The 25,880-nt window shown below is 44.2% G+C and overlaps 1 protein-coding gene across 1 annotated transcript in view; it reads left to right on the plus strand.

Annotated features, from left to right (window-relative positions):
* MTMR2 (myotubularin related protein 2) overlaps positions 1–25,880 on the plus strand; it is a 77,651-nt gene that overhangs the window by 11,833 nt on the left and 39,938 nt on the right. Inside the window, exon 2 of the mRNA XM_034758915.1 lies at positions 12,171–12,276. Coding sequence (XP_034614806.1) covers positions 12,171–12,276 — 106 coding nt within the window. The remainder of the gene's footprint in view (positions 1–12,170; positions 12,277–25,880) is intronic.

The raw sequence follows: 25,880 nt of genomic DNA on the forward strand, positions 1-25,880 counted from the left end.
TTTCTTGATCCAGTTCTTGCAAGTTTTGTTACCCTAATTATCATTTGGTAAAGATTTAAGATCATCAATTAGTTTCAGTTTCTGATTTTTTTTTCCTTGCACGCATTGGACTGATCTAACGTGCTGACTAGTAAGGGCCCCTAACAAACTATTCTCTGGGGAATCACTGGAATACATCAACATTTTGGCCATGGCTTCATCCTTATCCCTGCTCTTCAGAGAAACTGTGCAACATAGTACAATCTCTCTCTCTTTTTTTTATAGGCTGTGTTTGTTTCTTGACTCTGAAATACTACCTCCACTTTCTTTTCTCAGGGGGAACCTTCTTCATTCAGAGTTCAGTCCTGCTCTCTGCCGTGTTGCACCTTTGGAAAGCACTGAGTAGGCCTGGTAGATTTTCCGACCTTCACAGTACTCTCCTGCCCCATCTTTTAGCAATGGCCCACTGTGTGTGAGAGGGCTGAACTGAGTAGACCCTTAGCAGGCAATGTTGTTTGACAGTAACCTACGAGGACTCTAATTTAGGTTACATACCCAGTTTACATTTTTGAACCTCCACCCTTTAAATGTAATTTATTTATTTTTTATTTTAAGTGAAGTTTTAGTGATTAGAAATGGGACCAGATTGGATACCCTATAAACAGAAAACCTCAGAGTGCACAACAGGCCCAACTTAGGTTTCCCTACACTGACACACAGGACCGGCTCTAGGCACCAGCAAACCAAGCACGTGCTTGGGTGGCACAATTCCAGGGGCGGCATTCCGGCCCCCCTTTTTTTGCTTCGGCAGTTGTGCTCTCGGAGTTGTTGTTTTTTTTGCTTGGGGCGGCAAAAAACCTAGAGCCGGACCTGCTGACACAACAGTGTGCCTCAATCTTTATTGGGGTGTCAGGGAGAATTATTTGGCTTGCCCTCATCATAATATCCGAGCACCTTACCATCTTTAATATATTTATCCTCACAAAATCCCTGTGAGGTTGGGATCATTATTCCCATTTACACATAGGCAACAGTGGCGCAGAGAGACTAAGGCCCAATTTCTTAAAGGCATTTACGTGTCTAACTCCCATTGATTTGAATGAGAATTAGGCACCCAAATAACTTTGAGGGGCTAGACTGTAGGGCCTAAATCCTAATGATTTCAGTGAGACCTAGGCTCCTAAGTTCCTAAGTCACTTTTCAAAATGGGCCTGATGTGTCTAAGTCACCTGGGCCACACACCGCTAAGCGGAGCAACTCCTAAATACCTTTACAAATATGAGTCTGAGTGACTTGCCTGAGGTCACACAGGAAGTTTGTGGCGGAGCAGGGAATTGGACCTGGGTCTCCCAAGTACTAGGAGAGTGCCTTAACTATCCAACAATCCTTCTCACTCTTCCTTCTGGGGAGTGGTGATTCATTTGCCCTGCCCATCAGTCACTGTTATTGCTACTAAGTCTGCAACCGAAATGACCAGTGATGGTGGTGGTTTTTGCAATGCGGACAGTGATCCAGAAGGAACTGGACTAGGACCAGCTAAGTCACTTCACATGGGTTATCCGTCTGCTTTCAGATAGTAAGAAATTTTGATCCCTCCTGACATGGACTGAATTTCAACTGATGATGCAGAGGTAAAATGTGGTGTATTCCCAGTACTCCTCTAAAATCTTTTGGATAAGAATATTATTTTGGCTTTTCCTTTGCAGCTGAGTGCCATCCTGCACCAGCCTGGAGCCTGTTACTAGGCGGATTCCTCTTTTGTTTCTCTCATGAATACAGATCATGATGTCGTCGTCTTCCATGTGATGTTTTTGATTTGGGCCTATGTCACTTGTATTCTTCCGGTTTTACCTTCTGGGCTGTTTGACTCAGGAAAGCGGGATACCGAGGGCTGCTTGTTGTTATTAATTATGTGCTGCTTTTCAGTTAGGCTTTGGGTGTTGGCTTTCTATCCTTGGAACCTTGCTAATATCTCAGACAATTGGCCTGTTGTTTAGCCATTGCTGCAGGCCTTTTGTGAATTTTGGTTAAAAAAAATAATAAAAGAATGACTAATTGAGCATGAGCAATGCTGGTGAGACTGTAGTCCATTGTGTAACTATTGAGAGCAAAATTTGCATTCCTAGAAAAGCTTGTTCACGGTCAAAATATAGGGCACTCTCTTTATTGCTCATGGGAAAACATGTACTATATATTCAGCTCAGGATGCTATTTAAAAGAATCAACTTTATAGAAAGTGACATTTTCTTTGCTTGGAACACTGAAGTCAGATTGAAACCCTGGTTTGCTTGGCAACAGAAGTGAATCTTTCTTATTCAGGCAAGTATCGCGGGGGCTATTTTAAGTCTGTCAAGCACACGCACAATGATTTGTGTGCTGAAGTGGCTTCTTTTAAGATTGTTTAGCACTGTGACATGGCCAAATCTTTTGAAGGGGAAGGCTACAGTCCTATGTTATATAACTATCTGCCTCTTCTGAGTGCCAGAGAGCACCCGCCAATTGTTTCTCTCTTATTTCAAAAATATATTTGTCTGTGGCTTTTTTCTTGAGATGTGTAAGTCAAGCAGAAGATAAAGTAGGTATCTAACAATGTTCAGAGAAATCATGACTTCTAGGTAACTCTTAAATGTAGTCAGTTGTATACTGAGTACATGTACCGTATAAATACAGTATGCTGAGATTTTGCATGTGTGCACGTTTTATATAAACGTATAATAGATTAAGTTGCTCTCTGTATGTGCATTCTGTTGTAGGTAGGATAATCTGTTTTTTTGGTCTATTTTGGTGTGAAGATTCAAGTCTGACTCATCGATGAATGGGGGATAATGGTTCCTTTGTCCATCTTCTCTGTTTAGACCAGTGTTTCTCAAATGCAGCCCCTGTGGCTGCATGCGGCCACCGGGGGTTTTCTTACGGCCACAGCCTCCTGGGCAGTGATTAGGGGGGGGGTGCGGACGCAAAGCAGCGGCCCCTCCCCAGGGGCTACCAGGAGTGGTTTGGCCCTGCCCCCCCTTTGGAGAGACACAAGCTGGAGGAACTGGCAGCCGGTGAGTTCCCCACCTTCCCAGGGGCAGTGGGATCGGGCTTCAGCCCTCGGATGGCAGGCTCCAGCCACGGGGCTTCGGGCTCTGTCTCCTGGGCATTGGGCTTTGGGCTCCAGCCCCAAGCTCGTTCCCCCATCACCTTTGCCCCCCACTGCCTCCCACAGTGCCCCATCACCCCTGGCCCCTGCTGCTTCTGTACCTACCTCCCTATCCAAGCCTTAACTTGTCCCTGGGCTTGCCGGGGCTGAGTAAGTCTGTTGTGAAAAGTATGTTTTCATATTTGTATGTTTGTTAATGTAACTTTTCACAGCACACTTAATAGCTAGCAAGTCTTTAAAAAACAACAACCAAAAAAAGCAACAGAAACAATAAGAAAAATGACAAGAATGGTCAAAGCACTTTATTTGTGTTTCTATTCTGTTTACATCCAATAAAGAATAGAGACAACTGTACACTATTTTTATTATTGAGTCTGTTTAAAAAAAAAACAAAAAAAACCACCCTACATAGATAGATTACAATGATTTGGACATGTACCCGTGCAAATTTATTTCTTTTTTCTAAAGTTAATCAAGTATTTTAGGAAAAATTGTCACAGCGAGCGTTGGTGGCAGCACTCTGAGGCCACGAAAAAATTTGTTTTGAGAACCCCTAGTTTAGACTAAGGCTAGGCCTACACGGGGGGGGGGGAGGGGAATCGATTTAAGATGAGCAAATTCAGCTATGCGAATAGCGTAGGTGAATTCGACGTATCCAATCCGACTTACCCCGCTGTGAGGATGGCGGCAAATCGACCGCCGCGGCTCCCCCGTCGACTTACTCCTACCTGGGCTGGTGGAGTACACGCGTCGATTTGGGGATCAATTGTCGCGTCCCGACGAGACGCTATAATTCAATCCCCGAGAGATCGATTTCTACCCGCCGATCCAGGCGGGTAGTGAAGACAAGCCCAAAGAGAGTTCTTCGGGGCCCATACTGACTGTCTGCACTGTGTATGTACAGTGCCTAGCACAGTGGGGCCCAAATCTCAATTGTGGCTTTTAGGTGTTAGTGTCATACAAATCAATTAAAATAGTAATTTTTAAATGTTGTAGTTTGGGATCCTATTCTGCAACCCTTACACAGGCACAAGCACTCTACTCCTGCCGATAGGCAAAGGAAGCATCTGTTTAAGTACTTTGCAGAATTGTGCCATTAAGGGGCTACTGCGAAGTCACTGGGATCCTTGCGTGAATGAGGGTTTAGGCCAGAGGTGGGCAAACTATGGTCCACGGGCCACATCTGGCCCGCGGGACCCTCCTGCCCGGCCCCTGAGCTCCTGGCCTGGGAGGCTACCCCCAGCCCTTCCCCAGCTGTTCTCCCTGTCCTGCAGCCTCAGCTTGCTCCGCTGCCAGCGCAATGCTCTGGGCGGTGGGGCTGTGAGCCTCTGGGGCAGCGCAGCTGCAGAGCCCGGCCTGACCCAGTGCTCTGTGCTGCACGGTGGCAACGGCGTGGCTGGCTCCAGCCGGGCGGCGCGGCTGTAGCGCCGCCAGCCACCAGTGCTCTAGGCAGCGCAGTAAGGGGGCAGGAAGCGGGGGGTGGGGGGTGGATAGAGGGCAGGGGAGTTCAGGGTGGTGGTCAGGGGGTGGGGGTGTGGATAGGGGTCAGGGTGGTCAGAGGGCGGGGAACAGGGGGTTGAATGGGGCAAGGGTCCCAGGGGAGCAGTCAGGAAGGGGGGAGGGTTGGATGGGGCGGCGGGGGGCAGTCAGGGGCAGGGGTTCTGAGGGCAGTCAGGGGACAGGGAGAAGGGATGGTTGGATGGGGCAGGGGTCCCGGGGGGGGGGGCCGTCAGGAAAGGGGGGGGGTTGGATGGGGCGGGGCAGTCAGGGGCAGGGATTCCAGGGGCGGTCAGGGGACAGGGAGCGGTGTGTGTGTGTGTGGATGGGGCAGGGGTCCCGGGCGGGAGGGGTGGGAGGGTGGCACGACCCCCTCCCCTAACCGGCCCTCCATACAATTTCCGAAACCCGATGCAGCTCTCAGGCCAAAAAGTTTGCCCACCTCTGGTTTAGGCCCTTAGTAAACTGCTAAATGGGAAACATGGATTGAATAGCAAGGTGGACTTCTTGTCTTCAGGCCAGCACTGGCTGGGTGGAACAGAGTAGAGGAATGGGGTTCTGTTCTGATATGACCCAAACTTTCTTCAATATTTCTTTTTCCTTCTGTGAAGGAGAGAGGAGCAGGGAAGAGTGTTGAAAGGGAAGTGTTGCCATCTTGGATGTTGAAAATGAGCAGGGAGTGCTCAATAACTCTGTTTATTTCTGCTTTAAAAGAAAGTACGCGAGGTACTAGAAGTGCTCCTATGCATGGTCCGACTACAAAATTCAAACCAATTGGATGCCAGTTTTCTGGCATCTGGAATTTTCAAATTAAATTGTTTTTGCCACTAGTCATGATTAATTTGCAGTTTTCACCTTGCATTTTCAGGATTGCACATAAAGAGAAACTTTGAGGAAAAACAGGAAGAGAGGAAATGGAAAGTATATTCTGCAGTGCTTCTCTCTTTTATGACCTCTGCAGCTGAAACAACATAGCACAGTGCTGCATTTTATCACCTGTTTTCCATATCAGCTCAGTGGCTGAGCAGCTTATACCAATTAGTATCCGAGCAGCTGGCACGCCTCTGCAAGCAAAAAGCAGCTACTTGTTGCAGCACCATGCAGGAACATTCATAAAGAAAGCATTGGAGAATCAATCTGGCATCCTATGAGGTTATTTTGCTTGCTTTCCCCAGGAGAATGAGCCTGGCAAAGATTTTCAAGCTTGGGTACCAAATTTAGTGTCCTAACATATTATTCAGTCACCCTAAATGAAAGTGGCCCTATTTTCAGAAGTGCTGACCACCTCCACCCATCCCATTGAGTTCACTAGAAATTGAAGATGCTCAACACCTTTGAAAATCAGGTCAAACTTATATTTAGGGGAGCATAAATAAGGATTTAAGGGACTAATTTTAGGCTCGCAAGTTTGAAAAATTTGGCCATTATTTTTTCTTGCAGAGAGACAGAGGCATCTGTTCCACTTTCACCCTTCAGAGGTTGAACAAGTATAGCAGAAAAATAAAGTTTTGGACGGTTTCCTTGGGAAACATTCCTTGGGATGCCAAGCGGCACAGGATTGGTTGAGGCTATTGGTCTGCCACATGTATGCTTTCCTGTGTTTCTGCTGATCAAGAGGTGGAAACAATTAAGATGCTGCTTAGCAAATTACCATTAGCGTAATTACAAGTCCTGATGGCTGATTCATCTTACACAGTTTCTCACAGGGACAAAGTAGTGTTATGACTTTACTCTAAATTCTTGCCAAAAGTTGTTACAGTGCTTGAGCTTCATATAAATCGGTAAAATTTGTTTCCACAACTTTATTTTCAAAACCTGTGACCTACGAGGAAAGGTTATGTTGTATACTTGGGATGTGAAAAAAAAACCATAGGTTTTATTTTCACAGAAGAAACCTTTCTGAAATTCCCCTAGGATATCTGTTTCCTTTGGAGAAAAATCTAAATTTCAGACTATTTAAGTACAAAAGATATCCAAATAGATCAATTTGCCTGCTACAGGAGAAGGCTAGGTACTATATGGGGTGAGATTTCATTACGGCTTAAACCAAAGGCGGCTCGCGAGCTGATTTTTCAGTGGCACTCACACTGCCTGGGTCCTGGCCACTGGTCCAGGGGGCTCTGCATTTTAATTTAATTTTAAATGAAGCTTCTTAAACATTTTAAAAACCTTATTTACTTTACATACAATAGTTTAGTTATATATTATAGACTTATAGAAAGAGAACTTCTAAAAATGTTAAAATATATTCCTGGCACGCAAAACCTTAAATTAGAGTGAATAAATGAAGACTCGGCACACCACTTCTGAAAGGTTGCCGACCCCTGGCTTAAACAGTGTGGCAATCTGCATCAAGTTTAAATTTTCTTTTTTCACCTTCAAGGTCCTTCATAATTTGACTAACTTCAGCTTCTATGTCCTTCCTTCCTTATCTGCTCTTATTCCTTATTGCATCTTCCCATCTTCACACTGCCAGATTGTATGCTTCTTCCAAACAGTATCGATGCTTTCTTCCGCACATGGAATGCCCTTACTGAACGAGTCTGGAGGGCCCAAACCCCCTCCTCCTTCCAATCCCTTCTACAAGAATGTGAACTAATAACGGGCAAATAAATGGGCAAAGCAAATAATTAATTAATGGAGATAGGCTATCTCCTAGAACTGGAAGGGACCTTGAAAGGTCATCGAGTCCAGCCCCCTGCCTTCACTAGCAGGACCAAGTACTGATTTTGCCCCAGAACCCTAAGTGGCCCCCTCAAGGATTGAACTCACAACTCTGGGTTTAGCAGGCCAATGCTCAAACCACTAAAAATCACTATATGTTTTATTTCTGCCTTCACCGTTTGTGTGTGGCTTGCTTTTTTAGATTGTGAGCTCTTTGGAGCAGGGACTGCATCTTATTATGTTTGGAAAGCATCTAGCCTCTTATGGGTAATCCTAGTAATGATCAGCACCCTACCAACAGCTGAGCCACTGAATTTAGTTCTCATTATAACTCCCTTATTAATTGCATATATCTGCTCCCCATAGCCCAGGGCTCAATAATGAGGGTAAATATTAAAAGAGGGCATTGCGGACTCTGTCCTTTGGACAAATCTTGGTCTAATTTATAGTTAAAAACCTGGCCTTTAGAAATGCATTTAACTGTTCTGCCAATGTAAAATATAATTATCAGGATGAGGAGTAGATTGTACATCGGTGGTAGGCAGGGAAAAATTAGGATTGAAATAGCAAGAATACCCTGAAAAGTCATTCTTGGTCATTTCCCCAACAGTGCCTTTGAATTACTGCGGGGATCTCTGTTCCCGTTTAATAGTGGTAGCAAAAAGGAAGTAGGCAGAGCAGCTGGGTTTTGGAGCTTGGGGTGAGCAGAGGTTAGGAGGTACTTGGGAGACTGAGGTGCATTCTAAAGGATCAGTAATATAATATTTAGCACTTCCAAAGAGCTCCAGGTATTTTGAAAACATTAGTGAATGTAGCTGCACAGCATCCTTCAGAGGGGTCAGAAATCTAATTATTCCCATTTCACAGGTTTATTTATATGGGGCCAGATCCTCACATGGTGACGTAGCCCCGTTGACTACAGTGGAGCTGTGCTGATTTACACCTGCTGAGGTCTAGCTGTTAGAGTTCTCACATATACATGGCCATCCCATTTTTTGGGTGCCCCTTCCAATTTTCAAAACCAGCAATTACACAGAACCATTAAAATCCACAGCCACCCATCCGTACGCTCACAATTCACCCCCATCCCATATTGCCATTATTCCCCAGGTAACAAATTCCTCCCTGACATCCTCATCTCAGCCTCCCCCCCCCCATAAAATAAACATAAAATGGACAGTTTTACAGTGGGTCTGGAAGGCTAACAAATCCCTGGGAGTGAAGGCGCATTGCAGAATCTAAGGGCCCTCAGAGAGAGTGCCCGGGCAGCAGCTCTCTCTGTTCTATATTAAGGAATCTCTACCTCGAGTGCCTCCACTGATTGTAATTGCAGTAGTGTGGAGCAAGAAAAGAGGGGGTCTGCTGGGTAGCCTAGACCCATGTTATTTAATGGTTCAAACAAACATCTTGAACTCAACCCAGATGCCCACAGACTGCCAGTGCAGCTCCCAGAACACTGGTATAATGTGCTCCCGGTGCAAAACACCACATACCAGGCAGGGCTGGATTTACACCTTATGCGCCACTAGGCACAGCATCTTCTTCAGCGTCTCCTCCCTCTTCTCCCCCCCCCCCCCGGCCTACAGCTGACCTTTGTGCTTTCTGTAAAAAATGAAATGAAAAGAAATATAAACACAGCCTCCCCAGGAAGGCACAAGACCCTCGGCCATGCATGGTGCTCCCTGCCTGAGCTGGGGCGCAGCCCACCTGTCCCAGGCGAGATGCAAGGGGGGACTGTACCTCTCCACAAAGCGAATGGTCCCTGGGTGCCTTCCATCCCTCCTGCAGCCCGATGCAGCAGCCGTGTTCTGGCTTTGCCTGTGCAGGTGAACGGGGTGCTGGCCACGCTCCTCCCTCTCTCTTCCCTGCATGGGGCAGAGGCAGCGGGTGGGCGAGATTGGGAAAGGGCTGGGATGCTCCCAGCTCCTTCAGCAGCTGCCCTGACCGTCCGCGGCTCACAGCGCGGGCTGACTCAGACGCTCATCCTGCTCCAGCCCCACATGCTGGGCAGCCACCAGCCCGTGCCAGGAACCTGGCTGCCCACAGGGGAGCTGTATGTATTAACTTTTAGGCACCCCTAAAATGCTGGTGCCCCTAGGCACATGCCTACTGTACCTAATTGGAAATCCAGCCCTGATAGGCAATTTGCCATGTTCCAGCCTAAGCGCAACTTCTGAATGGGCCCAAGCAGAGTGCCGTACAGTGGTCTAATCTCAGGGTGGCAAAGACTTTGATACGCTGGAGAGACGACAACACAGAGAGGTTAAATAATTTGTCCAAATCACACACAACGTCTGTGGCAGACCTAAGAACAGATCTCAGTTCTTCTCATTCCTGGTCTGTGTGTTAGCCGCAAAACTATCTTTCCCTTCAACGAGTATTAGGCCACATGGCTTCAGTTTTTTTTTTTTTTTTGCCACATAGGAGAACTCCGGGTTAGCTAAACCACTGAAGGTAATAAATGTGGTGTGTAAAGGGACATCAGGTTAATTAGTTTGCTCAGTGAAGCCATGTCAACCCAAACCTGACTGATACTGATAGGAGGAAGAATGTCGTGAGCCAACTGAGTTTAAGTTCTTTGTTAAGTCCGTGTTTTTTCCTTAGCTTCATTTCAGTTCAGTATTAATGACTGATGAGGAGAATAGAGGCACTGAGCCAAACACATGCAACATATGTATACTCTTCAGAGCTGCCTAATCCAGCTATGTCATAAGTGTTGTTTGTTGTGTATGCAGGGTAGGTTTTTCAAAAGTGCTCTGCTGTCACTGATGTTAGGCCAATGATAGATTGGCACTTTTGAAAATTTTGCTTAGAATGTACAAACATTTACCTGCATTAAAAACCATTTGGGACTAAGCATGATCAACAAATATGAAATGCTCTTACAACTGAATGTCCACTGCCTTGTCCCTTAGGTAGTCATTTCTCCCTGTGCAAAATGAGCCTAAAACTCTACCAGCCAGATTTGGTAGCATTTTACTTACACTTTGCATCAGTGGACACAAAATGCAAGGCAGTGGAGAATCTGGCCCCTACCATATAGGTCTGGACTCAAATGCAAGGAACTGAAGAAAGGAGAACTGGAAGTGATATTAATGATGGGGAACTTTTGCATATAAGTGACACTTTTGGGGATGACTCCCATAACTGAAATGTTGATGCTGATGGGAAGGAGTCTGTGATAGGTGGTGGGAGAGGAGAGTTAGAAGAGGTGGCATTGTGTGCCCAAGATGCGTACAGTGCCAGTGAGCTGATGTCTGTATAAAGACCTGATCCTGTGAACCTTTACTCAGGATTTGTCCACACACAAAGTCGCACCAGATGAACTAAAGGTCTGATTATTATTTTTTTTTTAAGCCAAATTAGTTAAACCTTTGTATATCCCTGGAAGGCGCAAGCCAAACTGACATAAACCAGGCTTAAACTGATTTAAGAGGGTCCATCAAGGGGTTTGCACTGGTTTAACTAAAGGGGGTTTTGTATATCCCTGGAAGGCGCAAGCCAAACTGACATAAACCAGGCTTAAACTGATTTAAGAGGGTCCATCAAGGGGTTTTAACTGGTATAAGCCAATCAGTGCACGCTGTGTAGACAAGGCCTTGCACAAGTAAGGCCATGCCTACGTGAGGGAATGTTGTGGGATTGGGCTTTACATTATTTTTTTTTCCAGGACTTTGCTTCATTTACTGTCTGTGAAGCACTGGATATACAAGTGGTTCTATGATGACATCCAAAATACAGCATTGCCTTAGTGTATATTAATTCCCAGAACTAAGTAGTTTGGAAATGAAGTGATTGGCAGTCCAATGGTGTACAGTAAATAAACCACATTGAATTGTGTCTTAAATTCTTATTTTAAATAATTTATTCTTGAGTCCATTTCTGAAACTTCAAATGAAAATAATTATTCATCACCTGGTGGTAGGATAAAAAGTTACCATTGCATTTTTATCCTTGTAGCCAAAGTATTTACTCCTAGCCAGAGCCACATTTGCTGTAGTAATCCCTCGCTTTTTTTTTTAATGTCACCAGTGTAGGATTTCCCCAGACTTGAAAGCAGGGAAATTGAATGTTTTTTGTAATTTGATATTTGTTTGTTTTACCAGTGAAAGAGTCAAGTAGCAGGGGAAAAAAAACAACCTGTGAGACAGGTCTCCAGACCTATCTGAAAGCCTACACCTAGATGTTTCCAGCATGGGATGTCACGTGCTCAACTAATACAACAGTTGATGGTGACATTAAGGCTGGACTTTGGCCCTTGGCCGAAGCTAGGCTTGACCCCTGCAAGTTGTGTGTGCAAGTTCTTTCTCCCTACACAGAGCCCCGCTGAAGTCAGTGGGGCTCTACGTGGACACAAGGTTCCACCCATACGGAGTTCATTGTTGCATTGGGACCTTTTGCTACAGTTGCACAGCATTTCAGGAGTGCTAATGCTAGGTGTAAGCTGTTAAGGTTATAGGGAACGTTGCAGCGTGAATATACAGTGCAACAGTACTAATTTTATTTATGCACAGCCATACTGGAGGGGCAATATAGAAAAACAGGATGATGCCATGATGTTATAGTTTGTCAAATAGTGCTACATGTCACCAGGGATGTACGAGGATCTAGGGGAAGAGGCTGTTGTAGTGCATGAGAGTTACACTAAAACCCAAAGGGACAAAGTTACAATTGATGGAAGAAACTTTTAGTTTGTTCTGCTTTCATTTTTACTGCTTCCATGGTAAATCTGTGGTCAGGCCGGGGGTGTCTTGCACTCAGGATCCTGCCTGGTTTTTATCCCATAGTAACACAGTAACCTCTCTTATATAAATGTTTGAAATTGAGGCTTTTCGCTTTAGTTAGACTCAGAAATGCACAAGTCTGACGTGTATTTGTCTCTTTGTAGTGCTTCCACCTCTCACTCGGACCAGTCAGTGCATACAAAATCTGCTTCGGTTGTGTCATCGGATTCTGTCTCCACCTCCACAGACAACTTTTCTCCAGATTTGAGGGTACGTATTCCCTTTTTTGAGGCTACAGTGAGATCCCCAGTACATTGTTTGGTGGTGGCATAAGACTTCAGCCTCCAGATTAATAACACAGTTTATTTAGCAGGAGCTGGGGAGGGACGCAGAACCCAACAGCTGACATAGGAGTTAGTTTGATCTCTACACCATTGCTTCCTTTGTTACTGAAAAAACAGTCTTGTAAGTGGTCCCACATTTGGGACCAGACTTTCAAAAGAGTTCAGCTTCCAAGAGTTCAGTCCACCTAAATAAGGGCTGGATTCAGCACCCAGCTGCTCTCACAGCACCTTATTTTGGTGCCTAGATGGAAGCTGATCCTCTGAAAATCTGGCCCCATTTGTGAGCATTGAACTCTTGAAATATCTGGCTGTTAACATCTGTCTTAAAATAGTTTGCACTGGAATGATCACTGACAAATACTAGCTGGTACTCCCAGTAATATAGACTTCTCCTCCAATAAAGACCTCTTAAATCAAAATGTCAAACTTGGGTACCTAGAGCCAGGCAACTAAATCCATAACTGGACACCTAAATATGTGGTCTGATGGCCTGGATGCTGAAATGTACCTGCAGTTCATACTGAAGCCAGTGGGATTTGTGGGAATATCCAGACCAATGAGGGGCTGTGTCACCACTTGCCCTGCAACTTGGGGTGCCTCACAATACTTTGCAGCTGTAGCTTCCACCTGGGCCACTCACAAACAGCCTGCCAGCATGCAGGTCACACCCCAAGTATGTGTATGGCTACAGCTCTGGTCCAGCAACTCTGACCCCAGCTGCCTGACAGCAAACACCAGCCACACTCTGGCTTCCACCAGCCTTGGTAATTTAATTACCGGGTGATCCAAACATACTCCCAGTCTCCAATTTTCCCTCAAATCTGTGTGTTCTGCACTGTCCAGCCTTCTCCTGGACAACCCAGAAATATTAGGTCCATTGCCTCTCTACGGGGATCAACATACAACAGTTTGCTACCTTAAATGAAATTATGCAAACATTTCACAACACTGGATTAATTTTAATAAAACAAATGCATTTAACTACAAGGAGATATGTTTTAATTGAGTAAAAATATAAGCCATAAAGTCAGAAATGGTTACAAGAGAAATAAAGATAAAATGTTTCCTAGTACTAAACTTAACAAATTAGATTTTGTTCAAGGTGAAGTCCCTTACCACGTTTTTCCATTAACATTGCTGACCCAACTCTCAGGCCAAGATCTGCTCCCAAACTCCAACGGCTGTTTCTTTTGTCGTCTTAAGTGAAAAAGAGAGATGGATAGGGAGAGAGAACTTGGTGTGTTTTTGCCCCTCACTTTTATAGTTCAGTCACACTTTGAAATGCATTTTCCTGAGGGTTACCTTACCCCTAGTTAAAGTTCATTCCAAGGGTAAAGAAGACGACGGTGAAAGAGGACGCACACTGTTTCTTCTCACCTCAGTTTGCTGAAAAGCAGATCTTTCTTGTCTCCTGTCTTCCCCCTCTTGATATCTGAGGACCCTGTTCACAACTTATATGTAAACTGAGGTAAACACACATTTCTGTGTTTAAGACTGGCTTGACCAGTCCTAGTTGGGGCTACGTGGGTTTGAACCTGTGCTACCAACATTATTCAGGGGGAATTCCTGACTTTACATATAATGTTGCTACACACATTTCATCATGGTATTATTGACCAGTGAGTTATTAGTTTGCAAATGATACCTCACAAGGCGTATTTTGTAAAAGATTATTGCAATGGGTACTCAGCACTTTTGAAAATCAGACCATTTATTTCGGTACTTAAAATTGGTTACACATTTGTTTAAAGTGTGTACTGGTTTGAGATAGATTTTCATGTACCTATAATGGGGGATATTGGTAGAACCATTAATAGCTTTCAAAGTGTGGCCACTATTTTGTAGTTAAGTTAATATCATTTTCATTATTTTTAGTATTTATTATTTATATGACAATAGCATCCAGATGCCTCAGTCAAGATCATGGGCCTATTGTGTGAGATGCTCTGAGAACCTGTATGAAGACATAGTCTCTGCCCAAAGAAGAGCTTAAAGTATTGCCAAAAGTATTTAAAAAAAATCATGCATCTTCCTTAAAAACCATAGGATTTTTAAAAAATAGGGATTCACTTATTTTCCTTCTAGTTTCTTTTCTATTCAGCGTTCATGTTCTCAAGCTTGTCTGCAAATATAAGGTCTAGAAACTTCTTTTTTTTTTTTTTTTTTTAATGAAAGCTGAGATTCTCATCATCAACAAAACTCCAGGAACTGGGGCTATAAAACAAACACCATATGCTCACAATAAAATTGTAAGAGTTGGCAAAAGCAATACAGGCCTTTTTCGTTTTTATACTGTGGCTTGTGTTAAGTTTAGTCTCAGTGCTGTTTTGGCGAGTGTAATTTTTTCCACGACTGGTATCTTTCCACAGCTAACAGAAAATCCCCTAGTTTTACTATTACAAGGACTTGATTGTTTCCATTTGAAGAAGGTACTTGACTCTTTGAGGCTTCTCAGCCATTTGTACTTAAACATCAGGCTGCCGTTTGAAAATTAAACATATGTTCCTATTTTCTGATGATAATTTTCATGTCTTTAGTATCTTCCATCTGAGGGTCCCCATCTGCAACACGAGCACTCATGAATTCATCCTCACAACAACCCGATAAGGCAGATAAATATGTAAATCTATAGCTTCCCCCACTGCAAAATAGGGATGTTGAAATAAGGAAGTTAAGTGATTTATTCATTTTCAGAACTGGGATCAGATCACAAGACATTCTGATTCCTCGTCTCATTGCTTAGACCATGCCGAAGATTGGAAGCTCTATTACAACTTTAACTGCAATTATATCAAATTCTTATTCATTCCCTCAATTCAGACCATGCAACTCCCACTTAAATTAACCAATGTTTGATTTGTATGTGTGCATGCCGGTGTGTGTGTGTATGTATGTATTGTGACGTTGCACTCTATATGATTTTATGAAAATATGCTAATAAGTGTAAATATAATGTAACTGGAATATGCTTCATGCAAAAGGTTTCTTGTAAGGTATTATTACAAAGCTTATAATCTACTGAGTGTGGTCATCCTATTTGTATGAATGTATCACTCTTGTATCTGAAACGAGAAATATGAAATGTAACTGAGGTCCTATTGTAGTTATGCAAAGTGTAGGCCATTAATGGTGGTTTGGAATCTAGATGGCTTCCATCAACGAGGACAATTGACTGTGGATGGCTCTGTTTGCTTGCAGGTCTTCCTGTGAGTCAGGCTGGGAGGAATGAGGGTTTGAAGTCTTACAGTGACATGTGATCATGTCACCTGAACTGGAATCCATCTTTAACCTGGTGCTTTTCCATTTAGAAGGAGGGGTGGGAACCCAGAGAGGGACAAAGGAGTCCTGCCTTGTGCAAAAGATATATAAGGGGGTGGAACAGAACAAAGGGGGTTGCAGTCATGAGAAATCCCCTAGCTACCACCTGAGCTGGAACAAGGGCTGTACCAGGGGAAAGGATTGTGCCTAGACTAGGAAGGCGTCCAGTCTGTGTTAGAAGCTTATTAAAACATCTCGGAGGGTGAGATTTTCATCTGTAATTACTTTCTTACTGTATTAGGCTTAGACTTGCGTGTTTTATTTTATTTTGCTTGGTAATTCACTTTGTTCTGTCTGTTATTACTTTAAACCACCTAAATCCTACTTTTTGTATTTAATAAAATCACTTTTTACTTATTAATTAACCCAGAGTATGTATTAATACCGGGGGACAGCTGTGCATATCTCTCTATCAGTGTTATAGAGGGCGAACAATTTATGAGTTTATCCTGTATAAGCTTTATACAGGGTAAAATGGATTTATTTGAGGTTTGGACCCCATTGGGAGTTGGGCATCTGAGTATTGGAGACAGGAACACTTCTTAAGCTGTTTTTAGTTAAGCCTGCAGCTTTTGGGGGACGTTGTTCAGACCTGGGTCTGTGTTTGTAGCAGGCTAGCGTGTCTGGCCCAAACCAGGCAGGGCATTGAAGTCCCAAGCTGGCAGGAAGAATGGGTTCAGCAGTAGTCTCAACGGCAGTCCCAAAGGGGATTTCTGTGATCCAATCAGTCACATGTATGTATGTATGTATGTATGAATGTATGTAATCATTCATTCTTGGGCTAAAACTACACAGATGATTGAGAGATGAGTGGAAAAAGCAGTAATGGACATGAAAAAGAAATTTCTATTGACCTCTTTTCCTCAACTGAAAGAATTCTCTTTAAATCGTTACTCTACTTTTCTGTCCTAATGCACAAGTTTAATGGAGATCAGCAAGTACTGTTGCCATTGAAAATGCTGTAAACACCTACTGTTATCTTGGAGATTATCTTCCACAAATGGAAAATCAAGCAGTACTTAACAGATTACTAAATACTGCTCTTTTAGGATCCAATCCTCTAAAGTGCCTGGTGTTTTTACCTTCCATTCACTGAATTGGATGCTGAGGTCACTCAGCACCTTAGAGAAGGGGGCCCATCAGTGGTACCGCTTTAACGAAGCCCGTGTCATGAAAGGAGGAATTATCAGTAAGTTTACTAAACAGCCAATTTTATTTTCATTAATACCACTTTTGATCCCTTGTGTTTTGATTGCACCAGAGAATGTATTTTCCCAATATTTCCCTCTTGAGCAATTATCATGATGGAAGGAATTCTGCATCTGTGTCTAAATCTGAGATTGTGAAATCTGGTTTGTGTGCTGGTACTTTTCCATCTCTTGGACCTTACTAGCTGACCTTTTGATTTCCAGCTTCTCTTCTTACCAGAAGTGGTGTGGTGTTACCTTATTTTAGTGACAACATTGGCAGCTGTCTTGGCAGATATGTCCTCTCAAGTTTCATACATCTGTAGGTTTTTTTTGGTTTGTTTTTATTTTTTGCTGACCACAAAAAAGACGGAAGAGTTTGCTCAATGGCTCAGTTAATTAAATCAGAACCAGCAGGCAAAGGGGTTGAATATGCCACCCCTCTTAGGTTTTTGGCCAGTAAGAGTGAGCATATTTTCAAAGAACCCAGCCTTGTTCTAGATTTTCTTTTTTTCTTTAGTGCATAGTGGTTTCTGCTGCAATAGCTAGTACTTAACTGCATGCTTTTGTGTTTCTATAAAAAAAATAAATAGATTCTCCCCTCCCCCCATAAAATGCAACATTAGGGATGGGTATTTAAACACACACATTCAAAAATAAAGTCACCATGGCAGCATCACCTCAGCTACATTATATATACTTCAGCCAAAATTTACAGACTTATTTAGAAGTATGGGGGAGGGAGGAAGGTGGCTTTTAAAATCTAAATAATCTTTACAATCCTCACACTATATCACAAGCACGCAGTCCTCACACTATATCACAAGCACGCAGTCCTCACACTATATCACACGCACGCAGTCCTCACACTATATCACACGCACACAATCCTCACACTATATCACACGCACACTTCAATTCCTAATTTCCCCCAAATGCCACTTCTCCTACTGTAGCCCAAGGGCAGGGAGTAAGAGAGTTAGGCTTGCCTACACTACAGAGTTTTTGTCGACAAAAGTCAGCTGTCATCGACAAAACAGTAGAGGTGTACACGTTACAAAGGTCCTCCTGCCAACAAACTTTCTCACTTTGCCGACAAAGTAAAACCACCTTAATGAGAGGCATAGAGCTTTTTGCAGCAAAGTTACATTGACAAAGTGTCAGTGTAGACACTGGTTGGTTATGTTGCTGTAAATGGCCTCCAGGAGGCGTCCCACAATGCCCATCCTGACTGCTCTGGTCAGCAGTTTGAACTCCGCTGCCCTGCACCCAGGTACACAGGCTTCTGTCCCTCCCCCTTTAAAGGCCCGGGAATTTTTAAAATTCCACTTCCTGCTTGCTCAGTGTGGACAGCTCACATCGCATCTTCCCAGCTGACCATGGCAGATTCACAAAGCAAACACTCTCCTGCTTAGAGCACACCTGAGTTGTTGGATCTGCTGGTACTGTGCGGAGAAGAGGCTGTTCAGCCCCAGCTCTGCTCCAGCCATAGGAACTTAGATACCTACGGTCAGATTTCTCCTGGCATGTTGGATAAGGGCTACAAACAAGACACACATCAGTGCCCTGTGAAGATAAAGGAGCTGAGGCAGGCGTACTGTTAGGATATCGATATTCAGGCCTGTCTGCAAAGGCCTATACTTTAAGAATTTAGGTGTATTCTTATCACTTAGCTAATTATAGAGGTATAAAAGAAAGAATCAAAATTACTGTCTGCTGGTGTAAGGGCCTTTTTGTACTGTGACAGGCTGAGGCCCTGTTCTTAGGCTAAGGCCTTTGGCGAAGCAGCAGAGGCAGCCATAAACTGGGAAGTGTATGGTCACATCCTCACATCCCAAACTAGTCACATTGAAATAAGGTGCTATTGGCTGTTAGGAATATCAGGACAGGATTGTATTCCTATCACCTCCAGAGAAAGGGAAGAGCCTAGAAGATGTAAAAGGAAACTTGGTTTGATAGCATCCTGTCTGGCAAGAACTCACTTATCAATAGCTGGGATGTGAAATCCTCATTTCTGTATTGTTCTATTCCTGTAGTCTCCACTTCCCTATTGTTTGTCTGTATAATCTCTGTCTGGTTCTGTGATTGTTTCTGTCTGCTGTATAATTAATTTTGTTGGGTGTAAACCAGTTAAGGTGATGGAATATAATTGGTTAAATAATCATGTTACAATATGTTAGGATTGGTTAGTTAAATTTCAATAAAATGATTGGTTAAGGTATAGCTAAGCAGAACTCAAGTTTTACTATATAGTCTGCAGTCAATCAGGAACTAAGGGGGGAATGGGAACAGGGAATGGGGGCAGGGGAATTGGAATCATGTTTCACTAAGGGGGAGGGGAGAATGGGAAAAGGGAGTGGGAACAGGGACACAGGCAAGGCTCCGTGGTGTCAGAGCTGGGAAGGGGAACACTGAGGAAGGAAACTAGAATTATGCTTGCTGGAAGTTCACCCCGATAAACATCAAATTGTTTGCACCTTCGGACTTTGGGTATTGTTGCTCTCTGTTCATGCGAGAAGGACCAGGGAAGTGAGAGGGTGAAGGAATAAGCCCCCTAACACCTACCAGAAGGCAAGGGAGTCAAACCGTTGATCTGGTGCTGTGGCGAAGACCTGCTGCTTCTATAAGGAGCTGGACACCATCCTCAGTGGCAAGCGCACCTCTGCCACCAAGAGCCCTCTGAATACTTTGGCAGGGCTGGAGACCGCGGACAGTGGACTCAACCCCGAGGACAAAGTTGTGGATGAGAAGGTCGAGTTGGAGGATGATATGGAGTACACGGCAAGGTCGTCTGGTGGTGCAGTGAGTCAGAACCTTTTTTTCCCCACTCTGGAGGGGTCCAGTCAGTCCCAGCAGTCCGTCTCTGGTGCTGAGGCAGGAGAGGAGAGTCTGGTAAGTGATCTTTTGATGCTGCTCGGTTACATGAGGTAGAACTGTCCTTTGCTCTATATATTCTAGAAGAGGGTGAAGGGATAGGAATGTACAAGACTAGCTGTATTTGTGTGCTTTCACATTCCCCTGTGCAGCTAAGGAGTGCGGTGGAACAGTGTGTTAATGCACACTGAGATTTCAGAGGAATCTTCCAGAGATCTCTAGGAAACTTTCCTGGAGGTACTCGCCAATCTCCTTCTGGAGGTTCCTTGGCAGAGCTTCCTTGTTCCTTCCCCACATCGTAGAAAACTTTCCCATGCCATTCGGCAATCACTTGTGCAGGGACCAACGCGGCACACAGGCAAGCGGCATAGGGACCTTGTCTGATGCCACGCGCATGCAGGAGATGCACCCTTGCTTACCCTCAGGAGTGACATATCAGCTTCAATGACCCCTGCCTGTGGAAAATGGTGTCAGAATTTACAATATTGTCCCTCGTCGCCTGCAGTGGTCCCCTTAAAAAAACACAGAGATCCTTTGCCCCATCTTCAGTGCTCTCCGCTCCCCCCGGGCTGAACTCACCATGTTCAAGGTGTTCGCCGAGCTGTGTGCTTGCCAACGGACAGTGAGAAACTGATTCATATTTTTAAAATAGGTGCATTTTACTATAATGATTCAATGCTGTGCGTGCACTAACAATCATGCTTCTGTTGATTGTTTCTTGTACTTCTGCAGATGTGGCCTTCATAGGAACCCTACACACCAGGGGAGCACCTCCGCCAGTTAAGGAAGGGACCAAGGAGGAGCAAGGAGGACATGTTTCGAGAGGTGCTCCAATCCTCAGAGGCCAAAAAACTGGAACGCGGGGCGTAGAGAGAAACTTTAAAAGAAAATGATAGAATAGTACAGAAAGGAGGAGCAAACTGAGATGTTGAAGTCTCTAATCAAGCTGCAGGTTGAATTCATGCGTGCTCATGCCCTCCCTCCCCCTGCAGCTGATACAGAACTACTTTCCATGCCATCCCCAAACTCCTCCCACACATTCCTTGCAACATCCCAGCCTGTCTCAGTACCTTGTTCACTCTACTCCTTCGGACAGATTCCAAAATGATAGCTGGACTTACATGCAGCTATAAGAGCCCACACTGCCCTTCATTGTTATCTCCCTTCCCACCAAGCCTTTTGTGTGTGTTGTTAATTGGTATTTAATAAAAAAATACTCTCTGAAAGATAACCAATCTTTATTTGTCTCCTACACACGGTAGTTGCTGCTGGAATTAATACACAATGGCAATTTGATCATTTGCTGAGTACAAATCCTGGTCAGGAATCAACATTTTCATGCAAGGCAGCAAGTTAACAAATCATGGCAGAGTGTCAAAATGGTGCCTCAAAGCCTCCCTAATTCGAATAGCCCACCATTGTGCTCCTCTAATAGCCCTAGTGTCTGGCTGCTCAAAATCAGCCACCAGGTGATCTACCTCCATGCTCTACCCCAGGCGCAACTTTTCACCCCTAGCCTCACAAATATTATGGCGTGCACAGCAGGTTGCTATGACCATGGGAATATTTTCCTCATTTAGATCTAACCTGTTGTAAAGGCAGTGCCACCGTGTTTTTAATCTGCCAAAGGCACATTCTACGGTCATCCGGTACCTGCTCAGCCTATTGTTCAAGCGCTCCTTGCTGCTGTCCACATTTCCCATGTAAGGTTTCATGAACCATGGGAGTAAGGGGGACGCTGGATCTCCCAGGATCACTATGGGCATTTCAACATCCCCCACTGGAATCTTCTGGTCTGGAAACAAACCCCCTGCTTGCAGCTTTTCATACAGGCCCGCATTCCTGAAGATACGTATGTCATGCACCTTCCTGGATCACCCCACATTGATGTCAATGAAACAGCCACAGTGATCTGCAATACCATAGAGAAGTATCCCTTTCTATTGATGTACTTGGTCGCAAGATGGTCCAGGGCTAAAATTGGAATATGCATCCCATCTATCGCCTCACCACAATTGTGGTATCCCATGCTGCAAAGCCATCCACCATTTCACACACATTGCCAAGAGTCACAGTCCTTCGTGGCAGGATGTGATTAATGGCTCTGCACATTTGTGTTAACGCAGTCTGAACGGTGGACTTCCCAACTACAAATTGATTCGTTACTGACTGGTAGCAGTCTGGAGTTGCCAGCTTCCACACAGTGATTGCCATGCACTCCTCCATTGAGAGAGCAGCTCTTATTTTGGTGTCTTTGCACCACAGTGCTGGGGTGAGCTCTGCGCACAGTTCCAGGTGTCTTTCTGCATCTGAAAGTTCTGCAGTCACTGCTCATCATCCCAGACCTGCATAAAGATGCAATCCCACCACTCACTGCATGTTTCTCTAGTCCAAAAGCGATGGTCCACCATGTGCAGCTGCTCTGAATGCCAAAAGTAACCTGGTGTTGTTTCTTTCCCTGGCTATTGATTCCTGTTCAGATTGGGTGCTCATGATGTACTATATGGCCAGTCATGATGCATTCATAAGAGTGACAACAATAGTGGAGAGCAGTGGGACAGACATGGTGGGCACTCAGTAAACAGGTCATTGAAAAATGCTGTGAAATGCAGTTGGAAGCCCATGGAAAGTTGGGACAGAAAAAAATGCATCATGGGACGTTGAACGCATGGTTCTGATACACTGCGATCCGCTTCACCTTCCCACAATTCCTAGCTGCAGAAACTCACTGTGGCGAGTAGCACAGTGGATAGCTACCCACAGTACACTGCTCTCTTTGTCAATGCTAGAGCACCAACTGTGGACGCGCTTTGCTGACAGGTGGAGTGTTGTGTGAACATGCACAAGCAATGTAATTATACTGGTTTTTGATTGTCGGCATAACTTGCGTCGACAAAACTGTAGTGTAGACAAGGCATTAGAAGCCACAGATACCAATCTCTGCACACCTTTAAAACTGGTGAAAATGCTCTGGAAACCTATAATAGGTGGTTCTTCCCTGTTCAGGATGGGGGGTGGGGCTCAGTCCTTCCCACAGCCGGAAGGTTGGGTAGGACATTCTGCATGGCTGTCTAGCCCCTGCTGTGCGAGCAGCTCTTGTCATTTCTGCCAGCAAATGAGGACATGTTTCACAGTGGTCCCAAGTGTCCCAAGGGATGGTCCAGTTCAGGAGCTATCAAATGGCTCATGGAGTCTATTAATTTAGTTACTTTAGATACAGAGTGTTCACATAGACATTAGGAAGGTCCATCTCAATCACCGGCTCCAAATGGAACAGAAGTAGCTTTAGTAGTAAATAGGATGCCTCGATGTAGCTTTATAACTTGTCTTGAGTTCCCAAGATGTCAAGAGAAGTATACACGATACCTTCTCGCTACAGCATTTACAGGACATTTCTTGTTACCATTACCTTTTCCCCTTTATGTTCTCAGTTTCTATAAGCAGCCCGAGTAGCATAGGACTATAGAATAAATAGTGCTAACCCTCCATTATTTGTCGATTTTAGAATGATGAGCTACGAGAGATCAAAATATGAATGCAGCTATTTTTATTGCTTGAATCTGGGGGTCTCCTAAAACAGAAAAGCTTCTGTTCATGGCTACAGATTTTTTTCTATCTGTTATAAAAGGAAGAGTTTTTGTTGCTATTTTTACTTTAATAGATTTTTTTTTTTTTTTTTTTTTTTTTTTTTTTCTGATGTGCTTGGAGTCTCAGTTGCAGCCATCTTTATAATACACACACAAGGCCCTTTTTTCCCTTTCCACGACATGGACATATCTTCTGTGGAAGGTGAGAGGATGATCTCCATGGCATTATTCCCCCTCTGCTTTGCCTGACCACTTGACAGTCTCTTTGGGGGGGATTCCTGGTGCTTGGGCTCCATGCCCGGAGAGGAGACCATAAGGGTCGGGACTGTGGGAGAAGAGGAGACTGCTGCTCTCTGACATCATTCACTCTTCTCATTGCATCCCACCAAAAAGATCTTATCGTTTTACTTGTGTGCCTTCCCCATCTGTGTTGCGGAACCACGTCCCAGCCTGATATTTCTCCATACGGCAGGTTCAGGGGGAAAACATGTAGCAGGGGAGTACCCAGTGTCATGTCCTCTGAAGCCAAAGGGAGCCAGGTGGGGGTCAGAAGCACTGGTACATAGGAATTGCCATACTGGATCAAAATCAAAGCCCCATCTCATCTGGTATCTTGTCTCTGATAGCGGCCAGTGCCAGATGCTGTAAGCAGTGGTTTTCAAACTTTTTGTATTGGTGACCCCTTTCACACTGCAAGCCTCTGAGTGTAACTCACACCCCTTACAAATTAAAAATGGGGGAGGGTTAATTTAATGTAATGGGGGCTCGGAGCCGTCAGCCCCATGGAGTTGACAGCTCCTGATCCCCATGTAATCACCTTGCGACCCCCGGAGAGGTCACGACCCCCAGTTTGAGAACCCCTGTGTAGAGGAGAAGGTGTAAGGATGGGAGTAGATCACTACACAGTAAGCAGAGGAGGGGTAATCTGCTGCCATCCTTATCACCAATAGTTAGAGACTGACGTAAGCCCTGAAGCAGTAGTTTTAATTTCCTTTCCACAAAATTTGTTATCCTTGATCATTCTGGATGTTCTTGATATCCACATAAATGCTCAGCCCCTTATGGAATCTTGTTAAGGTCTTAGCCTCCGTGACTTTCTGTGGCGATGAGTTTAATCACACATTGTGTGTGGGGAAAAATGTATTTCCTTTAGTGGTTTTGAATTTCCCACCTTTTAATTTTACCACGTGTCCCCTTGTGATTGCGTTATGAGACAGAACAGAAGCTCCTGATCTCCATTTTCTAGACCATTGAATATAGTTTTATCATGTCCCCTCTTATTCATCTCCTTTCTAAGGTAGACAATCCCAGTCTTTTCAAACTGTGTTCATATGAGAATTTTTCCAGGCCTTGGTCATACTTGTCATCCTCTGAACCCGCTCCAGTGCTGCAATAGCCTTTTTGAGATGGGGTGACCAATGCTGCACACAGTATTCTGGATCAGGCTGCACTATTGACTTTTATAAAGGCATTCAAAAATTATCTGTACCATTTTTTTTCACATCCTAACCTCTTCTTTGCTGTTTTGGCCACATCTGTGCACTGTCACACAAGCCAGAGTAGATGCACAGGGCTTCCACCTAGATGGGCCTGACATCTGAAGAGAACTTGAGGGAGCATCTTATTTATTTTCTATTCTGAAAATCTTCTGTCTCTGTGTGGAATCGCTTATGTGGGAGACAATAGACACAAAATGCTTGGGGCCTGTGATGTCTTATAAAGAAGGTGCCTTGTAGGAGCATTTAAAAAAAGCATCTTTCAGATTTTGAAGTGATTCTGCTAATCACTGAAAATGCACTTGTGGTGTGTAACTAAAGCATCACTGCTAGAATAAGCTGCTACATGGATCTATCACTCCTATCTCTGCTTGATCTCTTGCTCTGCGTATGAGTCAGCTCAATTCTAGAAATTAAATCTCTGTGGCAATGGAAAAACACTCTATTGTAGCTTCAGCAAGGCAATTTGCACTAGTGCTTTCTGTGGGGAATTTTTAGCAGAATTGTAGGAGTCCACAGGGGGGAACAAAAATCTTTTCTCTAGTGTCTCTGTGCCTGCAGACTTCCTCTGGGCAACAATGTTGTGTGTGTGTGTGTGTGTGTGTGTGTGTGTCTTGGGGGGTGACAAGAGAGGCTATTACTAGTGATTCCTACAATGTGCGTTTTCAGTATTCTTAAGTCTTTGACGCATCTCATAATAACTTATATAAAGCTTTTTATAGTAAACATTTTGATACCTGGATCTAAGATTAAATCCACCCTTCACTGCAATTTACAAAATTTTTCACTTCATAAATCCAACATTAAGTAATATTTAGCTGCTACAATCAGCAGTATTAAGCTTCAGGCATTGTTGGATTGTCTCCTGACTAAAGAAGCTTAGAATCTGATGTAGGGAATGCACTTCCCCCCCCGCCACATGTATTAGCATAAGCCATCAACCTGCTACCAGACAGGAACAGAATTAATTCAAAGCGAAAATCCCTTGGAAAACCCATGATGTTTTGTATAGTTAGGGTGAGATTTTAAAAGGCCCCAAAGTGACTTAGGAGCATAATGGGAATCATG

This window comes from Trachemys scripta, chromosome 1 (assembly GCF_013100865.1).
Source record: "Trachemys scripta elegans isolate TJP31775 chromosome 1, CAS_Tse_1.0, whole genome shotgun sequence".
NCBI classification, from domain to species: Eukaryota; Metazoa; Chordata; order Testudines; family Emydidae; genus Trachemys; species Trachemys scripta.